The 18,409-nt window shown below is 45.4% G+C and overlaps 1 protein-coding gene across 4 annotated transcripts in view; it reads left to right on the plus strand.

Annotated features, from left to right (window-relative positions):
- The window catches only part of AGK (acylglycerol kinase), an 85,396-nt gene that overhangs the window by 47,292 nt on the left and 19,695 nt on the right, over nt 1–18,409 (plus strand). For all 4 annotated transcript variants that reach the window (XM_053254772.1, XM_053254770.1, XM_053254771.1 and 1 more), the window contains exons 7-10: nt 519–551; nt 8,691–8,785; nt 15,883–15,952; nt 18,323–18,402. In XM_053254772.1, coding sequence (XP_053110747.1) covers nt 519–551; nt 8,691–8,785; nt 15,883–15,952; nt 18,323–18,402 — 278 coding nt within the window. The remainder of the gene's footprint in view (nt 1–518; nt 552–8,690; nt 8,786–15,882; nt 15,953–18,322; nt 18,403–18,409) is intronic.

Below are 18,409 nucleotides of genomic sequence, written 5' to 3' on the forward strand. Positions count from 1 at the left end.
AGTGAGAGGGAGAGATTTTTGCTATTTCAGGTTTCCGCCCCATCCCAGACAATCAAATCCTAATATTACAGCCTCATTCCTTCTAAAGCATTTGAAACTCATACATCCCTCAGGTATAGAAAACTGGAGCAAAAACCATTATGATCAATTATTCTGATATACCAATTTTCAACAAAAACATTCTCAAAGTGGTTTTCTTATTAGAAGGTATGAGAAAATGGTCCCCTGCCCCAGAGGGGCTCACAGCTTCACACATACACCACCACCAGTCACTGGAGAGATGCTGTGCTGGGCTGAATACAGACAGTTGTTCTTCTGCTAAGAGACCCATCACTTCAAAAGATGTCTCTTTTACATACATGTGTGTCCCAGTTAGTAAGGGTAACTGGATTAAAATTGGTTGTTCAGTATCAATGCTTGCTGGTGTGTTGCCTGACTGCTTTGAGAATCAATGCAGTTTTTATCCACATGTGCACAGAAACTGTCAGGGCAAGCTAAAATGCTTTTGTTTGTTTCAGGTCATAACTGGGCTTCTTCGAAGGGCAGATGAGGTAAGAGGTCTTCAGCGGAAGGGGCAATAGAGGAAATTCTACTACTACGATGAATATTTATTATTTGTAATATTAATTATAATTCCCAGGCATCATATGATTGCTGTCAAGAATTGTACCTCTTGCATAATAATAGGCTCTGTCTGACACTTTCCAGTTTCACTCATCTGTCCCTGGCCTTACCAAAGTAGTGAACGTGCATCTGAGCTGTACAGCTTAGTACTTCAGATAAGGACTCACATATTTGTTATGGATAGAAAAATCCCTGAACCTAGAAAACTAGCATATCAGGCAGAAGATTTCTAGCCTAACCTTCTCCCTGACATATTGCTTTTCTGTGTGAAGGGATCTCCCCGCCCATGGTGGAGCATTGCATCATGGGAGCTGCCATTTGAAGTATGAAGTAGCAGAGTAGACACAGGTTGAGGACTAGACCTCTCCCATGGAAATTTGCTTCCTATCCCAGTTTTGAGAAGTTCTATGTAAGCACTGCAGGGGAATCCAAGTACAAAACTTTCAGAGATCCATGGAGCATGGGTTTGTAGGTGTACATCTAAATCTGCCAGACAAATTGAGCATATTATTATTTTATTTGTTGTATGCATGTGGACCTAAAAACAGAACCCCTTTTGACTATGTTTGCATTTCCTTTGGAAGCAAACTTTTGAGTGAAATCTCTACTGACAGGACTGCATTACATTAAGCATATGAGGCTGTTTATTAGCAGAACTGTATTCTAAAATGTCTTATCAGAACCTGACAAAAAAGGCAATTTAATGATTCTGTTAAAGATCTGAGGAGCAGTGTTGGTGACTAGAATTGTGCCTAGCGTACAGAACTAGTTCGCCTGTTTATGGAATGACAAAATTATATTTCAAGTATCTATGTAAAGAATTTCACTTCTGTCTGAAAAATTTTAAGCCTTCAAATCTCTGCAAATTAAACCCGGCAAAAGGAATGACATGCTGTGACAGCTTTGCTGGTTTATGGGAGGCCATTATACAGCCTTCTCTACCCTGGAAATAATTCCCTCCCAGGAGCAATGGATTAGCCTGCAGTGATTTGGAGTCTGACCTCTTTGGTTCAGCCTCTGTCCCTTGGTCTTAATGGGGAAAGGGTATAGTATTTACTTACTGCTATTTATACCTGGGTTTGCACTGCCATAGGATTACTGATTACATACTGTGTCTATTAGTTGGTGGTGTCGTGGTGGACTCCTGTCGTTTATTCTCATCAAAAATGTTGACTACTCCTGTCTCTACCGGCAGAACCAGCTTAAGGATTTTGAGGACCCCAGGTCAAGGAATGGTTGCTGGGGCCCCTTAGCCAACAAGGGTAGAGCAACAGGGAACACAAACTGAGAGTAAACCCAAGAATAATATACAACAGGGGCAGGCAACATGCAGTTCTCCAGATGCCGTTGACGAAAACTCCCAGAATTCCCAGCTGCAATGGCTTTTCCTTGGGGATTATGGGAGTTGTAGTCAACAACATCTGGGAATCCCTGTTAGAGGGAACACTGCCCCCAGCCCCAGTTTATTACTGCTGGGGTTGATGGGAGTTGTAGTTCAGCAACATCTGGAGAGCCACACGTTGCCTACCCCTTTTCTGCGAGATGAAATCTTACTTTCCAGTTTCTTCCCATTTGGGAGGGGGGTATAATTAAAGAGCAGCTTTGATTGATTACTGTCAAGTCGGTGTTGATGTCCACATAGATAGTTTCTCTCCAGGATGATCTGTCTTCAACTTGGCCTTTAAGGTCTCTCGGTGGTGCATTCATTGCTGTCGTGCTCGAGTCCATTCACCTTGCTGCTGGTCGTCCTCTTTTTCTCTTTCCTTCAACTTTCCCCAGCATTATAGATTTCTCAAGGGAGCTGGTTCTTCTTCGCATAATGTGTCCAAAGTATGATAGTTTGAGCCTGGTCATTTGTTCCTCGAGTGAAAATTCTGGATTGATTTGTTCTATGATCCATTGGTTTGTTTTCCTGGCTGTCCATGGTATCCTCAAAAGTCTTCTTCAGCACCAAACTTCAAAAGCATCAATGCTTTTTCCATCTTGCTTCTTCAAAGTCCAGCTTTTGCATCCATTGAGTGTCACAGGGAAAACCATTGTCCAAATGATTCTAATCTTTGTAGATATAGAAACGTCACGGCATCTAAATATCCTTTCCAAGGCCTTCACTGCAACCCTCCCAAGTGCTAGTCTGCGGCGTATTTCTTGACTGCTGGATCCTTTACTGTTGATGGTTGATCCTAAAAGGCAGAAGCTATCCACCACTTCAGTGTCTTTAGTGTCAATTCTGAGGCTGGTTGCTGTACCCGTTGTCATTAGTTTAGTCTTCTTTACATTTAGTCGTTGTCCCATTTTTTCACTGTGCTCCTTTCATTACTAGGGCTTGCAGATCATCCACATTCTCAGCTATCAGAGTGGTGCCATCAGTGTAGCACAGGTTATTGATGTTTCTTTCTTCAGCTTTAAAACCACGCTCATCTTCTTCCAATCCAGCTTTTCTCAGTATTTGTTCAGCATATAAATTGAATAAAGAAGGAGAAAGTATACAGTCTTGTCTTACTCCTTTGCCAATCTGGACCCAGTCTGTTTCACCATGTTCCGTCTGGACTGTGGCTTCTTGCCCTGTGTATAGGTTTCTCGTGAGAACAATGAGTTCTGGGACACCCATTTTCCTAAGGATATTCCATAACCTGACATGGTTGATGCAATCAAAGGCTTTTCTGTAGTCAATAAAGCACATATTGATCTCTTTTGGGTATTCTTTGGCTTTCTCAATTATCCAGCGTGCATCAGCAATGATGTCTCTTGTTCCCCTGCCTTTTCTGAAACCTGCTTGAACATCTGGCATTTCCCTTTCCACGTAGGGCTCTAATCTGCATGGGATGATCCTGAGCATTATTTTGCTAGCATGTGAAATTAAGGCTATTGTGCGATGGTTTGTGCAATCTGTTAAATCTCCTTTCTTTGGTATGGGTATGTAGAGTGACCTCTTCCAATCTGTTGGCCACTGTGTCATTCTCCAAATTTGCTGGCATAGTTTGGTTAGAGCCTTGACCGATTCTTCTTCTGTTGCCAGCCATATTTCTGTAGCTATTCCATCAATTTCTCTAGCCTCCCAACTTCCAACTTGATAATGACTGGAGTGCTGATCTAACTTCATCTTCCCGTACTAGAGGTTCTTGTAAGTAGGGAATATCTTCTAGAGTATCTTGGATGTTGACGTCCCTGCTGTACAGATTTTCAGTATTCTCCTTCCATCTCTGATCTTCTCTGAATCAGTTACTATCTGTCCTTTGGCATCCCTTAACATACCAATTCGAGGTTGGAACCTCCCTCAGAGTTCAGAGATCTTTAGGAAAACTTGCCTTGTTTTTCTACGTCTTTTTCCATCCTCTAGGTCTTTACAGATGTCACTGTAGTATTGCTCCTTGTCTCTTCTAACAGCTTTCTGAAATTCCCTATTAAGTTCCTTCCTGAGGTCTTTATCTTTCTTGACTTTGGCTTCTCTCCTCTTCTGGGCAATTTCCACCATCTGTTCTGACATCCATTTTGCTTTCTTCTGTTTCTTGGTCTTTGGCTGTCTCTTTTCACATGCAATCTTCACAACTTCTCTGATTTCATTCCACAGTTCCTCTGGTTCCCTATCAATGAAGTTCAGAACTTCAAAGCGGTTCCTGATGTTCTCATTGAAAATGGTGGGTACATTCTCAAGATTATATAGTGCAGTGATTCTCAAACTTGGGTCCTCAGGTGTTATTGGACTTCAACTCCCATAATCACCAACCAAAGGCCACTGAGGCTGGGGATTATGGGAGTTGAAGTCCAATAACACCTGAGGACCCAAGTTTGAGAATCCCTGATATAGTGGAAGCTGGATAGCTTTGTTTTTCCACTTTAGCTTGACTTGGAACTTGCACATGAGCAGTTTGTGAATTGGTTCCACAATCGGCCCCCAGCCATGTCTTTGCTGTTGTAACTGAGCTCTTCCACCTCCTTGCACTAATAATGTAATCAATTTGATTTCTGTGCACTCCACCAGATGATGTCCATGTGTATAGGCGCCACTTTGGTTGTTTGAAGAATGTGTTATTAATGAAGAGATCATTGGCTTGGCGGAAACTAATAAGTCATTCTCTTGCTTCGTTTCTGTTTCCTAGGCCATATAGTCCGACTGTGTTTTCCTCCTTACCTTTTCCAACTTTGGCATTCCAGTCTCCAACCACCAGCATCATGTCTTACTTGCATGTTCTGACAATTTCAGACTGAACTTGAGCATAAAACTCATCAACTTCCTCTTCTTCTGCATCAGTTGTTGGGTGATAGACTTGAAGAACTGTCATGTTAAAGTGTTGCCCACAAAATCTAATTGACATTAGTCGATCACTGATCGCATTGTACCCACGTACTGTCATTGCTGTATCCTTCCTGACTATGAAAGCAACAGTGTTCCTTCTTTGGTTTTCCTGTCCTGAGTAGTAAAAGGTATGATTTTCTGACTGAAAGTGTCCAATTCCAGTCCATTTTTATTCACTGATGCCCAAGTTGTCAATCTGTAGTCGATTCATTTCATCTTTCACTGTGTCGAGCTTTCCCATATTCATGCTTCTAACGTGCCAATGACTCAGGGAAGCAGGAGGGGACAGCAAAGAGTGAGTTGTCCCCCCCCCGACCCAGGGACATTTGTCCTCCCCAGCCTGTTCAGTTATAGCGACACCCCTGCCATCTGCACTGAAATTTCCTTTGTGTGCCTTTCTGTTTGACAAGGGCCAGTGTGGCTGATGGTTTAACAGATCCCATGATGAAACACCCTTCCTTTTGTGTCCCTCCCCCCCACCTGCCCCCGTTTTTTCTTTCTATGGTGAAATGGGACACCCCAGTTCAGTTTACATTAGCTCCAGATATTCTTGTCAGTATTTTCTTCGGATGCATGTCTGTGGCCAAAAGGGCTTTGAGGACATTGAGGTTATATTATGGGAGTATCCAGCTCCTCTTGCCAGACTGCAGCCTGTAGATATAATCAGTATTGGTTGAATCCAAAGGAGCATGAGCACAGTTCTGCTTGCCCAAGTGGGCTTTCCCAACCGCCTCTCCCCACTGCAGTCCCCTGGGACTCCCCAAAATGCACACTTGAGGGAACCCTCCAGAATAGCATGGGATGGATGTGCAGGGTCTGCTGAGGAAGAGGAACCTCAGTGGGAATCGGGGAGGTTGCCTGAGGTGAGCGGATGGGCCTTTCTGCTTGTCTGCTATACTACTATGATTTATATACCACTTTTCAATAACAACAACAAAAGTTCTATGGAAAGCAGCTTGCATAGAAAAATGAATAAGGAGAAGGTGGTTCCCTGTCCCCAAAGGGGTCACAGTCTAAAAAGAAGCACAAGATAGATACCAGCAACTAGAGGGAATCTTTGCTGAGGATGGATAGGGCCAGTTGCTCTCCCCCTGCTGAATAAAAAGAGAATTACCACTTCAAAAATTTCTTTTGCTCTGTTGGCAGGGGTGAAGGGCACCTCCTGGATACAGCCCTAGGTGTATATTTTATTTTATTTTATTTTATTTTATTTTATTTTATTTTATTTTATTTTATTTTATTTTATTTATTTACCTACCTATCTATTGATTTCATTTATATCCCACTCTCCTCCAAAGAAGCCCAGAGTGAACATGGTTAGGGTTAGGTATGTAACCTACCTCTGAGTTTAATTAGGCTGAGACATAAGTGATTTGCCCAGAGTCACCCAGTAAGGTTATGCACACGACCATTGTTGGAGGGTGTGAGGGGGAGGCAGGATCCAGCTTACCTTCCCCCCCCCCAGACGAGCAAGGTCCATGTGTGTGACGCGTGGCTCACGCCTGCACACAATCTGTGCTGCTGCTCCTGGCAGCTCTGGGTTCTGGAGGCCAGGAATGTGTGCAGTGCATTTGGGGACTCTCTGTGCACTTGCTCTGCTTGCCACACAAGCACACACACGACTCCGGCCCTGGGGTTGAGGGCGCAGGTTGTGCCCTCTGACCCCGGTTAAGGACCGGGCTTTAAAGTTTGGCTAGCGGAGATGGAATCACCAGGATTGGGAGCGTTCCTAGCGCACCACACGAACCGCTCAGCCCAGGTAGGATGCTCAAGCCTGGGTTGGGCTGCTCACGTGAATAGCCTTAGTGAGCTTCATGGCTGAACAGGAATTTGAGCTTTGGTCTCCCCAGTCCCAGTCCAACACACTACACCACATTGGTGTGTCTGTGTGTATATGGGGCCCAAGAAGTGGTCATCTGTGGGGAGGTATAAGGGGACAGAGAAGGAAGTGAGATGAGAAAGGTTGTTGAGTGGAGAGAGAGCGAGAGAGAGAGAGAACGAGAGAACAAAGGCAAATAGGCAAAAGTGATGGAAAGCTACAGAGAAATGAATTGGATTTGCTGAGTCATGGTGCTGCAAGCTGCAGTATTCTGCAGATCACCAGGGTGTTGTGGTTTCACAGTCATTAACACTGATTTGCTGACACACTTAAAAGGAGCACTGCTTCTGGACTGTGTGTGTCTGTGCACCCATGCCAGCAACGTACCCTTTACATGTCCTGCCAGGGATAACAATATAAGCAGTGACTTCCAGCCAGCCATTGATGGCAGCCAGTATTTCCAGAAAGTCCAGAGCTGCATTTGAACTTCCAGAGGTTGAGAAAGACCTATCAATCTACCAATCCTTTCCGTGTAAGGGCATCACAGACCTGATATTGCTCCATCTCGGGTGGCTGAACACCCCTTGTCCCTCTAAGAAGTTGGATGCCGACCGCTCGGGAATTGCATAACTCGTCAGCATGCCAGAGTCTCGTTCGTTATTGGAATTAACCAGACAGACCGCTCCACCAGCTAAGAACAGCCATGCACCACCCCCCACCACCCCACAGACTTGACTTTCCAAAGGTTGAAATGGGGATGGAGCTGGAGCACAGTGGTACAGCTTCTGCTTAGCCTGCAGGAGGTCCCCGGCTCAATCCCTGGCATCCCCAGGAGGGATGATGATGATTACATTTATATCCCGCTCTTCCTCCAAGGAGCCCAGAGTGGTGTACTACATAGTTAGGTTTCTCCTTGCAACAACCTTGTGAAGTAGGTTAGGCTGAGAGAGAAGTGACTGGCCCAGAGTCACCCAGCAAGTATCACGGCTGAAAGGGGATTTGAACTCGGGTTTCTCTGGTCTTAGTCCGGCACTCTAACCACTACACTATGCTGGCTCTCTGCCTGAAACTCTGCAGCCAGTCAGTGTAAACTGGGGCTGCACAGCTTTGGCCCTCCAGCTGTTTTTGGACTACAATTCCCATCATCCCCAGCCACAGTGGCCAGGAATCGGGGGGTGATGGGAATTGTAGTCCAACGCTTGCAGGAGGGCTGAAGTTGTGCAGCCCTGGCATAGACAATACTGAGCTTGAGGGACTGACTCTGTATAAGGCCTCTTCCTGTGTCCCCTTCCCAACCATGACTTGCTTTGTGGCCCTTGAGCCAGTCGCTTTGCCTCCACTTCTGTGTTTCCCCCAATTGCCAGAAGTTGTTGTGGAGACAAAGATACAATTCTAAATCTGTATAGCGTCTGTGTGTGTGTCTGTGTGTGTGTGTGTGTGTGTGTGTGTGTGTGTGTGTGTGTGTGTGTGTTTAAGGGGGACTAATTGATACCTAATAATAATCTTATCCCAGCTTGATTGCCAGGTGGCTTTTGAATATTCTCCTTGTTGCCTTTTAAAGTAAGGGCGCTCTGAATTATTCATGGCTGCCCTGAGCGAGCTTTGCTTGGAGACGGAACGAGGCCTGAGTGCAGCCATGCTTTGGGTGCCACCTTCTGTCTTTTGGGAGATGGCAAGTTGCTGACAGGATCCATAGCCTGCTTAGAGAGCATGTGCCAGCCTCTGTCTGTGTAACAAGGCACCTAATGACTACAGAAGGCTGCTTTGTAGCCACTTGGCTGTCTGAAGAGGCTGATGTTCCGAGCCATCCTTTATTACGGCCTCTCTTTCAGGAAGAGCCCGCCTGCTTTGGGCCAAGGGGTGGGGAGTGGGGGGAGTGACATCAGGCACAGCTGTGCTCTGGGAAACGTTCAGCCGATGCTGATGCCGATTTTGTTTTGTGCTTGTCCGCAGGCAGCTTTCAGTAAGATTCCTATCGGATTCATTCCCCTTGGAAAGTCCAGCACTTTGGGCCATACTCTTTACCCTGAGAAGGTGAACCAAGTCCAGTAAGTTTGCTCTTTGTCCTGAGAAGGTGAACCAAGTCCAGTAAGTTTGGGTAAGACTCTGTAGGGCTGTTTCACGCCGTTATGAATAGGGTCGGAGACGCCTCCTACCGTAGCTCAAGAGCTCTGTTTGCTCCCATTTCCTGCTCATTAGAAACAAGGTCGGAGGCCCCAGCAGTGATTGAGCCCTTTCTCATGATCATGAAAAAGGGCCCAAAAGGTTGAGGGGAAGAAGCCTTTAAAAGCTTACCTTCCCCACAGGCGGTCCGTTCCTTTTTGCTGGGTGTGTGGATCTTTGCTCTTCCTCTTTGCTGTTGCTGGGTGTGTGGATTGTGCACCCAGATGATCCTCTGCCACTGCCGGAGGTTTGGGCGCCAGAAGGCCCTTGGGACTCCCATAATATACCATGCAAGTGCACAGTGCATTATGGGGACAGCATGGAGCTCCCTTGGTGCCGGTAGGTTGCCCTGCGGCCTTCCAGATGATTGAAGAAACAAGGTCAAGGGAGTGCTTGTTCCCTTAACCTTGTTTTGAAGGTGGACTCCTTAGGCGGTTTTGCTGCCGCCCCGCTACGGGGAGCTGAGTGGCTCCCGACAGTTCTCGTACGCTGGTGAAACTGGACTGGGCTTCCTTAGCCCGGCTTTGCCTGCACATGAAAACGGCCTCAGTGTGCGCTAAGCAGCACCTGGGTCAGAAGCTCTCTCCTACCCAGCAGCCAGAGCCAAGCCTTTAGCGAGGTAGGAGGGAAAGTCCTCTGGCCCAGCTGCTGCATTGGACATGATCACGGGCGGCACCTCCGACCTTCTTTTTAACCGACACTCAAGCAGAAAACGGGAGCGCGCTCAGCTCCCGAACCACGGTAGGAGGCTTCTCTTACCCGATACATAATCGTGTGAACCAGCTTTGTGTGTGCTGCCCAGAGAATAATTGTTACTGGGCAGCCATACAAAGAAAGTGTATCAATCAATCAATCAACCAATCAATTAGGAATGCGATGGTGGGGAAGAGGAAATTAGTGCATATTTCGGAGGGAGTGCTGCATCTTCTCTCACTTTAAAGAACAACAACTTCTGTATCATATTAGTTACTTCCGAATGGTTGTTGGACTGCAGCTCCCAACATCCCCAGCCACAGTGGCTAAGAGTCAGGGATGATGGGATTTGTAGTCTATGCAGAGCTCGGGGGCTGATGTTGTGTAGCCCTGGTTATAGACAGAACATTTAAAAAACCTGGTACAATTTCTATTTACTTATCATGTTTGTGTCCCACCCTTCCTCCAGGTTGCCCAGAGCAGCATATGCGGGGCCTACCCATTTTTCTTCTCACAAACACCTTGTAAATTAGGTTAGTGAGAAAGTGACTGCCCCCAATGGACCCAGTAGGCTTCATGGCTGAGTGGGGTTTTTGATCTTGAGTCTCCCTAGTCTAAATCCTGCACGCTAATAATGCCACCTTCGCTCTGTCTAAATGCTGGTCTGGCCTGGAGATACTTTTGATTTGTAGTGGACTAGCCTCGAAGACACAGCTGGAGTGGGGCCATGCTGCATCCTGTCCCTCTCCTTTTGCCTGGCATGTTTAGCCTAGAGCACCATCCCAGACTGGATGGGGAGATCATGCTCTATCAGGACACTACACAGCCCAATAAGACCTAGCCCTTCTACTCGCTGGTTGCTCTTATGCCCGGAACACAAGCAAGTGGTGGGGGGGAGTGGCTGTATTCTGCTCTGCTGGATGGGAATCCCATGCTGCCTTTTATATGTATGGTTATTATGCAGCTGTTAGAGTTGTGGGAAACCTGGGGTCAATAAATGGGTTTTTACCATGTCCAGGATTTGCAGCCTCAAATGGTTCTCTGGTTTAAAATTTTTAAGTCACAAAAGCTAGTAATTGCTACGCCACCCCACAAGTTGTAAGCATTTAGATCTGCTTCAGTTCTTTACATAAAACCAAAACTTTGGTGGTTTCCAGACTCTGGAATATGCTCCCTGCTGAAATAAGAGCATCCCCATCTCTGACAACTTTAAAAAAGTCTCCAAAGACTTATTTTTTCACCCAAGCTTTTTAACTGGACCATGGTTTTAAATTGTTTTAAGGTTTTTAATAACAACAACAACGACTCGATGTCTGGATAAAACAAACCAGTCAATAACACCTGTCTGACTGTGTAAACAATAATAATATTATATAATATTTGTAATTTGTAATTTGTTTTATGTTGTTGTAAACCACACAGATGGAAGTTTGGGGCAGTCTACAAATTTGAAAAACAAATAAATAAACAAATAAAATATATATTTTACCTGTAGTATGTAGTACTGTAAAGTGTTTAAGTGAGTAAATAGGTACAGAAGTTCAAATCTATAGGCACATTAATGCAGTTAATTAATAAACAAAGGATTACTAGGAAATTAGGTCACCTGGAATTCAAACCATGCAAGGAAAAGTGGTATTTCAAAAATCTGCCTAAAACCAAACTTTTTGTCTCATGATGGTAGAAAGGGACAAAATACATACCGTACATGCTTTAATTACTCATTTTTCAAAAGTGATCATTTAGGGCCATCTCAGTGTGGCTTTGGCCATATGCTTCTGAGCTCTGGAGCAACTCCAGACAGTATCTTCTAAGTGAGTATCATGAGAAAAAGAAAAGAACAGGTAAAGAATCAAAGGGAGAGAAACTGTTGGTCCCGCCCTTAAAAAGGGAACCACTGTCATTACTGGTCAAAAGGATGCCTGTTCATTTACACCCCTCCAGCATATGAACCAATTAGTAATTAGATACTAATATGAACCAATTAGTATCTTAGATGACTGCAGGAGGCACGGTTTGTGAAAAGCCAGTTATAACTGGGAGTAAAGAACATTGATGCCAAGAACCTGATCTGATATGGAGCCAGCGTGGTGTAGTGGTTAGAGTGCTGGACTAGGACCAGGGAGACCCGAGTTCAAATCCCCATTCAGCCATGATGCTTGCTGGGTGACTCTGGGCTAGTCGCTTCTCTCCCAGCCTAACCTACTTCACAGGGTTGTTGTGAGGAAAAACCTAAGTATGTAGTACACCACTCTGGCCTTGGGAAGGACTCAATGTCTGGATAAAACAAACCAGTCAATAACACCTGTTTGACTGTGTAAACAACAATAATACTAATCTGGGCAGCCTAATTCTGCCTGGTAGCAAAGTGGTTAACATTTGATTTGGACTTTCCAGGAAGGGTACACTTTCTGCCTAACATATCTCCTAGGTAGACTGACTAGGAACTTGGGAAATACCGAAAATCAATGAAGGACTCTTAACAGGGATTAGGCAGTGTATGGAGTGGTGGTAGTAGTAATGGAGAGCTTTTGAAGCTTAAGTGGCAAAGGACTCCATGTAAAGGAAAAGAACAGACTGCTTGCCAGCTGTCCAGACTGGAATTTTGTCTTGGGGGTGAGGAAAGCAGGTAGCCATGTCAAGCTGACCAATGTAAACCTGGTCATCATCATAAGAGCATTGTCTCTTTCTCTGAGCTGCAAATGAAGGACATTTGTGACAGTTGGTTTGGAGAAAATTATGTTCAAAGCTTCTGGAAACAGAATGCTGACTAGCTGATGTGATCAAGAGTGAACAAACTTCTGTGTGGAAAAACTAAATCCATTAGTAATGTGTGCATATGTAGACAGAGAAGGAGATGTAACGGAAAGATGTTGAGTTTGGGGTGATATATAAATATGTTAAATAAACAAATAATAAGATATACAACAACCCAAACTTTGTAATATACCAACTGACTTAGTGGTGTGGGGTTGCTACTACGAATATTGTATATGCTGTTTTTCAACAAAAGTTCTCAAAATGGTCCACATGGAAAAAGGAATAATGAGAAGAAGATGGTTCCCTGTCCCCAAAAGGCTCACCATCTAAAAAGAGATGTAAGGCAGACACCAGCAACCACCACTGGAGGGATGCTGTGTTGGGGTTGGAGAGGGACAGTTACTCTCCCCCTGCTAAATAGAAGATAATCTATTAATCTAACCTATCCACCCTCAGCACAGTATCTCCAGAGACTGTTGCTGGTGTCTATCTGATGTTTCTTTTTAGATTGTGAGCCCTTTGGGGACAGGGATCCATCTTATCTATATTATTATTTCTCCTGGGTGTGCCTTCGATTTTGCGTCCCGGCGCCCAGCTGATTGGCTGGGTGGCGGACGTGCCTGATTGGCTGAGGCGCACCCTGGAGGATTGGTTGCCATGGCAGCGGGCCCGCCCAGCTGTGGCGGCAAGGCCCAGGAGGGGGGAAAGAAAGGGGAGAGCAGAAGTGGCAGTGGGGAGGAGAGGCGGCTGGGCCCGGAAGTGGAGACTGGGGCAGAAGGTGGGGGAGAAGAGGTAACCTCCAGCCCCAAAGAGTGCACAGATGCTCTGTGCAGGGTCAGCTAGTTTATTTATTATTTCTCTGTGTATTTATCTGTCCCTGAGCCATTTTTGGAAGGGCGGTATAGAAATGGAATAAATCATCATCATCACCACCACCACTTGAAATAGAATAATCTTTGCTCAGTTAGCAGGGCTTAGGGTTAGGGTCACCATTGGTCTCTTCCTTGTCAACTTGGCTCACTAGCCAAACCCCTGTTTGTCCTCGCTGACAGCCCTCCTGCCAAATTGTCTGGCATGTGTTCAGGGCTTTGGAGAGAAGGAGGGATTCTTCAGCATGTGCTGCCTTATGGAAGAGGAAAGAAGCAACCAGAGTCTCTCCTGCTTCCTCTTCCCCTCTCCAATCTGCTGTGCAAGCAAGAAGAAACTCTGCCCCTCGACCAAGCCCTTTGGCAAACACTGACAGGCTTGCAAGAGAGGCAGAGTCCTCTCTCACTTGTGTGGACATTTCAACAGCCAGGGAAACTTCTGCTGCTGCTGCTGCTTCCCTTCTCCCAACTGCAACCACAATGAGAATCTGTTGGAGGCTGCTGGGAGTCTTCCTTGCCTGAGGCACTTCCACTCAGTGAGCAGAATTGTGGATGCTTGTGTGTTTATTTCAATTTCTAATCCACCCAGTCTCCACTAGGTCATGGTTGGAAACCATATTAAACAGAAAGGCTGTGCAGCATTGCAAGGGTGAAGTTATAGCTCCATCCTTGCAAGGATGACGGAGGAGAAGAGCTGGTCTTGTGGTAGCAGGCATGAATTGTTCCTTTTGCTAAGTAGGGTCCATCCTGGTTTGAATTTGAATGGGAGACTACATGTAAGCCCTGTTTGATTGTTTATTACATTTATATTCCGCTTTTCCTCCAAGGAGCCCAGAGCGGTGTACATAGTTAAGTTTATCCTCACAACAACCCTGTGAAGTAGGTTAGGCTGAGAGAGAAGTGACTGGCCCCGGGGTCACTCTGGGAAGAACACCTGCGTGCTTGCATGCAGAAGGTTCCAAGTTCCTTCCCGGGCATCTCCAGATAGGGCTGAGAGAGATTCCTGCTTGTAACCTTGAAGAAGCCGCTGCCAGTCTGTGTAGACTAGGCCTGCTCAATGTAGGCCGCCCCCCAGCTGCTTTTGGACTACAACTTCCCTAATCCCCAGCCACAGTGGCCAATAGCCAGGGATTATGGGAGTTGTAGGCCAGCACCTGCAGGAGGGCTGAAGCTGAGTAGCCCTGGTGTAAACAGTACTGAGCTAGATGGACCAATGGTCTGACTCAGTAGAAGGCAGCTTCCTATCTTCGTATCTTGAGTGACTTAACTAACAGCACACTAGGTTTGACTCAAAGCACTGGACAGACAGAGAGAAAAGCAATTTCACTTCTCTCCCCTCCCCTCAAAAACCCTTTGTGTGTCCAGGAACATGTTCACGAGAGTCACACAACCCTCGCCGGCATATTCCTGGACACGAAAAGGGCTTTTGTGGGGAGAGGAGAGAAGCAAAAATGGCTTCCACCTGCCCAGTGTTGCAAAGCAAGCCTTTCATGCAGTTACTTGAGCTGCTCCTTGCAAGGGCAGAGCTCTTTTCTCTCGCCCCCCACCCAATGCAGAAGGCGGTACAGCATGTCAGCCGATAAGACTTACAGATAATTACTTTAACATAAAACAGACAATCCCCTGCTCATCCCAACCACAATTTTAGTCTTTCATTTTTGGAGCCATTGTAGTGCAGTTACAAGAGATATTGGACCTGGATGTGAGAGAGCAAGGATCAAATGCCTGCTCGGTCACAAAGCTCACCGGGTGGCTCAAGAAAAGGCCTCTGAACAATACCCTTTGAACTAACTACCAGCTGGGCTGTCAAAGGCTGAGTCAGTCAGGCCCATGAATGGGAGGACACGCGTATGAGAATTCTGCCACTATATTTCCACAATCTTTAGTATTTGTATTTGCATCCTTTCCTTCCTCCAAGGAGACATTAATGTGATTGTTTTCAGAAGTCCAGTTTTTTCTTTAAATTCAAGACAAGAGGTGTACTAGCTGCTCTTCTGGTAGCAAGCACAAATTGCCCCCTTTGCTAAGTAGGGTCTGCCCTGGTTTGCATTTGAATGGGAGACTATATGTGAGCCCTGTGAGATATTCCCCTCTGGGGATGGGGCTGCTCTGGGAAGAGCACCTGCACATTTACATGCAGAAGGTTCCAACTTCCAAGTTCCCTGCCTGGCATCTCCAGGATAGGACTGAGAGAGACTCCTGCCTGCAGCCTTGGAGAAGCTGCTGCCAGTCTGTGTAGACAATACTAATGTACCAATGGTCCGACTAGGTAAAAGGCAGCTTCCTATATTCCTATGACATTTGGTATTTTTAATAGGTATTTTAATTTGATCTTTTTATATGTTTTAACTGTTAAGATTTCTTGGGTTTAATTGCTGTAAACCACGTAGAGACTTCAGTAGTGGGTACTATACAAATATGTTAAATAAATAATAATTTGTGGACCCCTGTGTATACATGAATATGTGGACACACCTCATACTGCATCAGGCTGGTGTGATTCATCTAGTCCAGTATAAGTGCTTCAACTGCCAGCTACACTCTAAGCTCTTGAGCAAAGAAAGGACTTTGATCCTTTCAACTAGAGATGCTGTGGATGGAACCTGGGATCTTCTGAGTACAAAGCACAAGCTCTGCTATTTGCTCCTCTGACTCTTTCACAGATTTATCACGGACGCCACATTGTCCATCCTGAAAGGAGAGACCATTCCACTTGATGTTCTTCAGATCAAGGTAGGCATGTTTTCTTAGCAGCTCCTTCTATGCATGTTTCCCCCCCACCCCATGGCTGCGTTCTCACAATCACAAGGATCTTGGTTAAAACGTTAATCATGACCAGTGATTCAATCCTGGATCTCTGTCCTGATTAAATGTTGGTTAATTGGAATGGTTTGTCCAGGATTGCCTTAAAATCCTGCATTTCCTGATTTTGCAGTCCTGATTTTGAGAACGCAGCCAGAGTTTTCCTTGTTGTGTCAGGTCTGTTTCTCTAGCAGTTTGTGACACCATAGAATAGTTCGAAGCGAAGCATACAGTAAGGACGTTCACATGACCAAAACCTACCTGGACTAGGGAGAAGGCAAGAGCCTTCCTGCCTTCCCCCACATGACCAGCCCCACTCCCAGGATTCCCAGCACTGTTCACCCACGCAACCAATGTGCAAGCACTCCTGGAGCAGCATGGGCATGGGCGGAGAGCTGACTGAGGCTTCCTGCATTCCCTAATGCACTGTGTAAAGAATGCAGTTCACTGGAGGATTTCCTCGCTGCCAGGTGCTCTTGCCACCCGGCTCTATGGACGCTTGGAGTACAGACAGCCCTAGCGTTCACACCACTGGGGACCAATGCTGCCTCTAACAGGCATTCCCAGATGTTGTTGACTACAACTCCCAGAATCCCCAGTTGCAATAGCTTTTGCTTGGGGATTTTGGGAATTGTAGTCAACAACATCTGGGAATCTCTTTTTATTATTATTATTTACACAGTCAGACAGGTGTTATTGACTGGTTTGTTTTATCCAGACATCGAGGCCTTCCCAGGGACCTGGGATGGCTGAATTTTATTATCAATGTTGTTGCTGTTATTATAGATATTGTTGCAGAATATAGGCTGTTCCCAGTAAAGTTGCTTTTTGTAATTGGCTGATGGTGATTTCTGTGGCCCCTATGGTGTTAAGGTGCTCTTCAGGTTGTTTTGGAATTGCACCTAGAGCACCAATTACCACTGGGATTATTTTGGTCTTTTTTCTGCCACAGCCTTTCAATTTTATTATTATTAATAATAATTCGATTTCTATACCGCCCTTCCAAAAATGGCTCAGGGCAGTTTACACAGAGAAGTAACAAACAAATAAGATGGAACCCTGTCCCCAAAGGGCTCATATTCTAAAAAGAAACACAAGATAGACACCGGCAACAGTCACTGGAAGTACTGTGCTGCGGCTGGATAGGGCCAGTTGCTCTCCCCCTGCTAAATAAAGAGAATCACCATGGTAAAAAGTGCCTCTTTACCCAGTTAGCAGGGGTAAAAGGGAACAGTGCTGGGGACTGGAGTAGAAAGCTGTGTTCGTGCCCTTCTACCTCACTACCCTGGTGCAACCGATCCTGGCGCTCCACACAACCAGGTAGGGCTGGTTGTGTGAATGCCCTTAGTATGTAGTGCAAGGAAAAGGAAGAGAGCAAGAGACTGCTTAAAGCATCAGCAATTATAATTGCTGCCCATGCTCATTTGTTGCCCATGAATTTTGGGCAAAAATAAAGGTTGTGTTCATATAAACAGCATTTAGCATGTCTGGAGGGATTATTCAAGAGGACATGTGTTTTTTGTACTGCTCACATGTTTTATGTGCAGGTTTGCATTTTACTGTTCCCCCTTCCCTAAAAACGATCTCATCCTAAGAAGTCATATGGGGGTTTCCCAGAGTTCGTCTTGGTTCAACAGTGCAAGTGTGACCACACTCTGTATAACAGAAGCACTTTTGGGAAGGAAAAAAGAGGTTTCACTTCTGTAAAGTTACTGTGAAAATTTCCCTGTGTTTATAGTAATGATGAGTACGAATAGAACCAATATTTATATACCGCTTTTCAACAAAAGTTCCCAAAACAGTTTACATAGACATAAATACATACATACATAAAATGGCTCCCTGCCCCCAAAGGGCTCACAATCTAAATAAGAAACATAAGACAGATACCAGCAACAGCCACAGGAGGGATCCTGTGCTGGGGATGGATAGGGCCAGTTGCTCCCCCTCTGCTAAATAAAGAGAATCACCACTTTAAAAAGGTTCCTCTTTCCTCACTTAGTGTGGAGTGGGGGGAGCAATTACTCAGCAATTTCTGGTTTCGTTCACTGGTATCCACAAAATGAAATGACCCATGTCCAAAAAGGTACACCCAAACCCCTCCATAGAAGCATTGATTTGTACTTCCTTTCTGTCTGGAGTAGGTAGCACTTAGTGGTTGGGCATTTCGTTCTGCCCACCATTGAATATTGGATCTGGTGTGGCTGGGATCACTGCAGATTAGAGTCACTGTCCGGTTTGTCTGGACTGTCCGGTTTGTATCAGATGTCACTCCTTTTTGTTTTGTTCTTTCCTTTACAGGGGAACAAAGACCAGCCCGTGTTCGCCTTAACTGGGTTAAGATGGGGATCTTACAGAGATGCAGGAGCGAAAGTCAGCAAGTAAAGA

This window comes from Hemicordylus capensis, chromosome 5 (genome assembly GCF_027244095.1).
Source record: "Hemicordylus capensis ecotype Gifberg chromosome 5, rHemCap1.1.pri, whole genome shotgun sequence".
NCBI lineage: Eukaryota > Metazoa > Chordata > Lepidosauria > Squamata > Cordylidae > Hemicordylus > Hemicordylus capensis.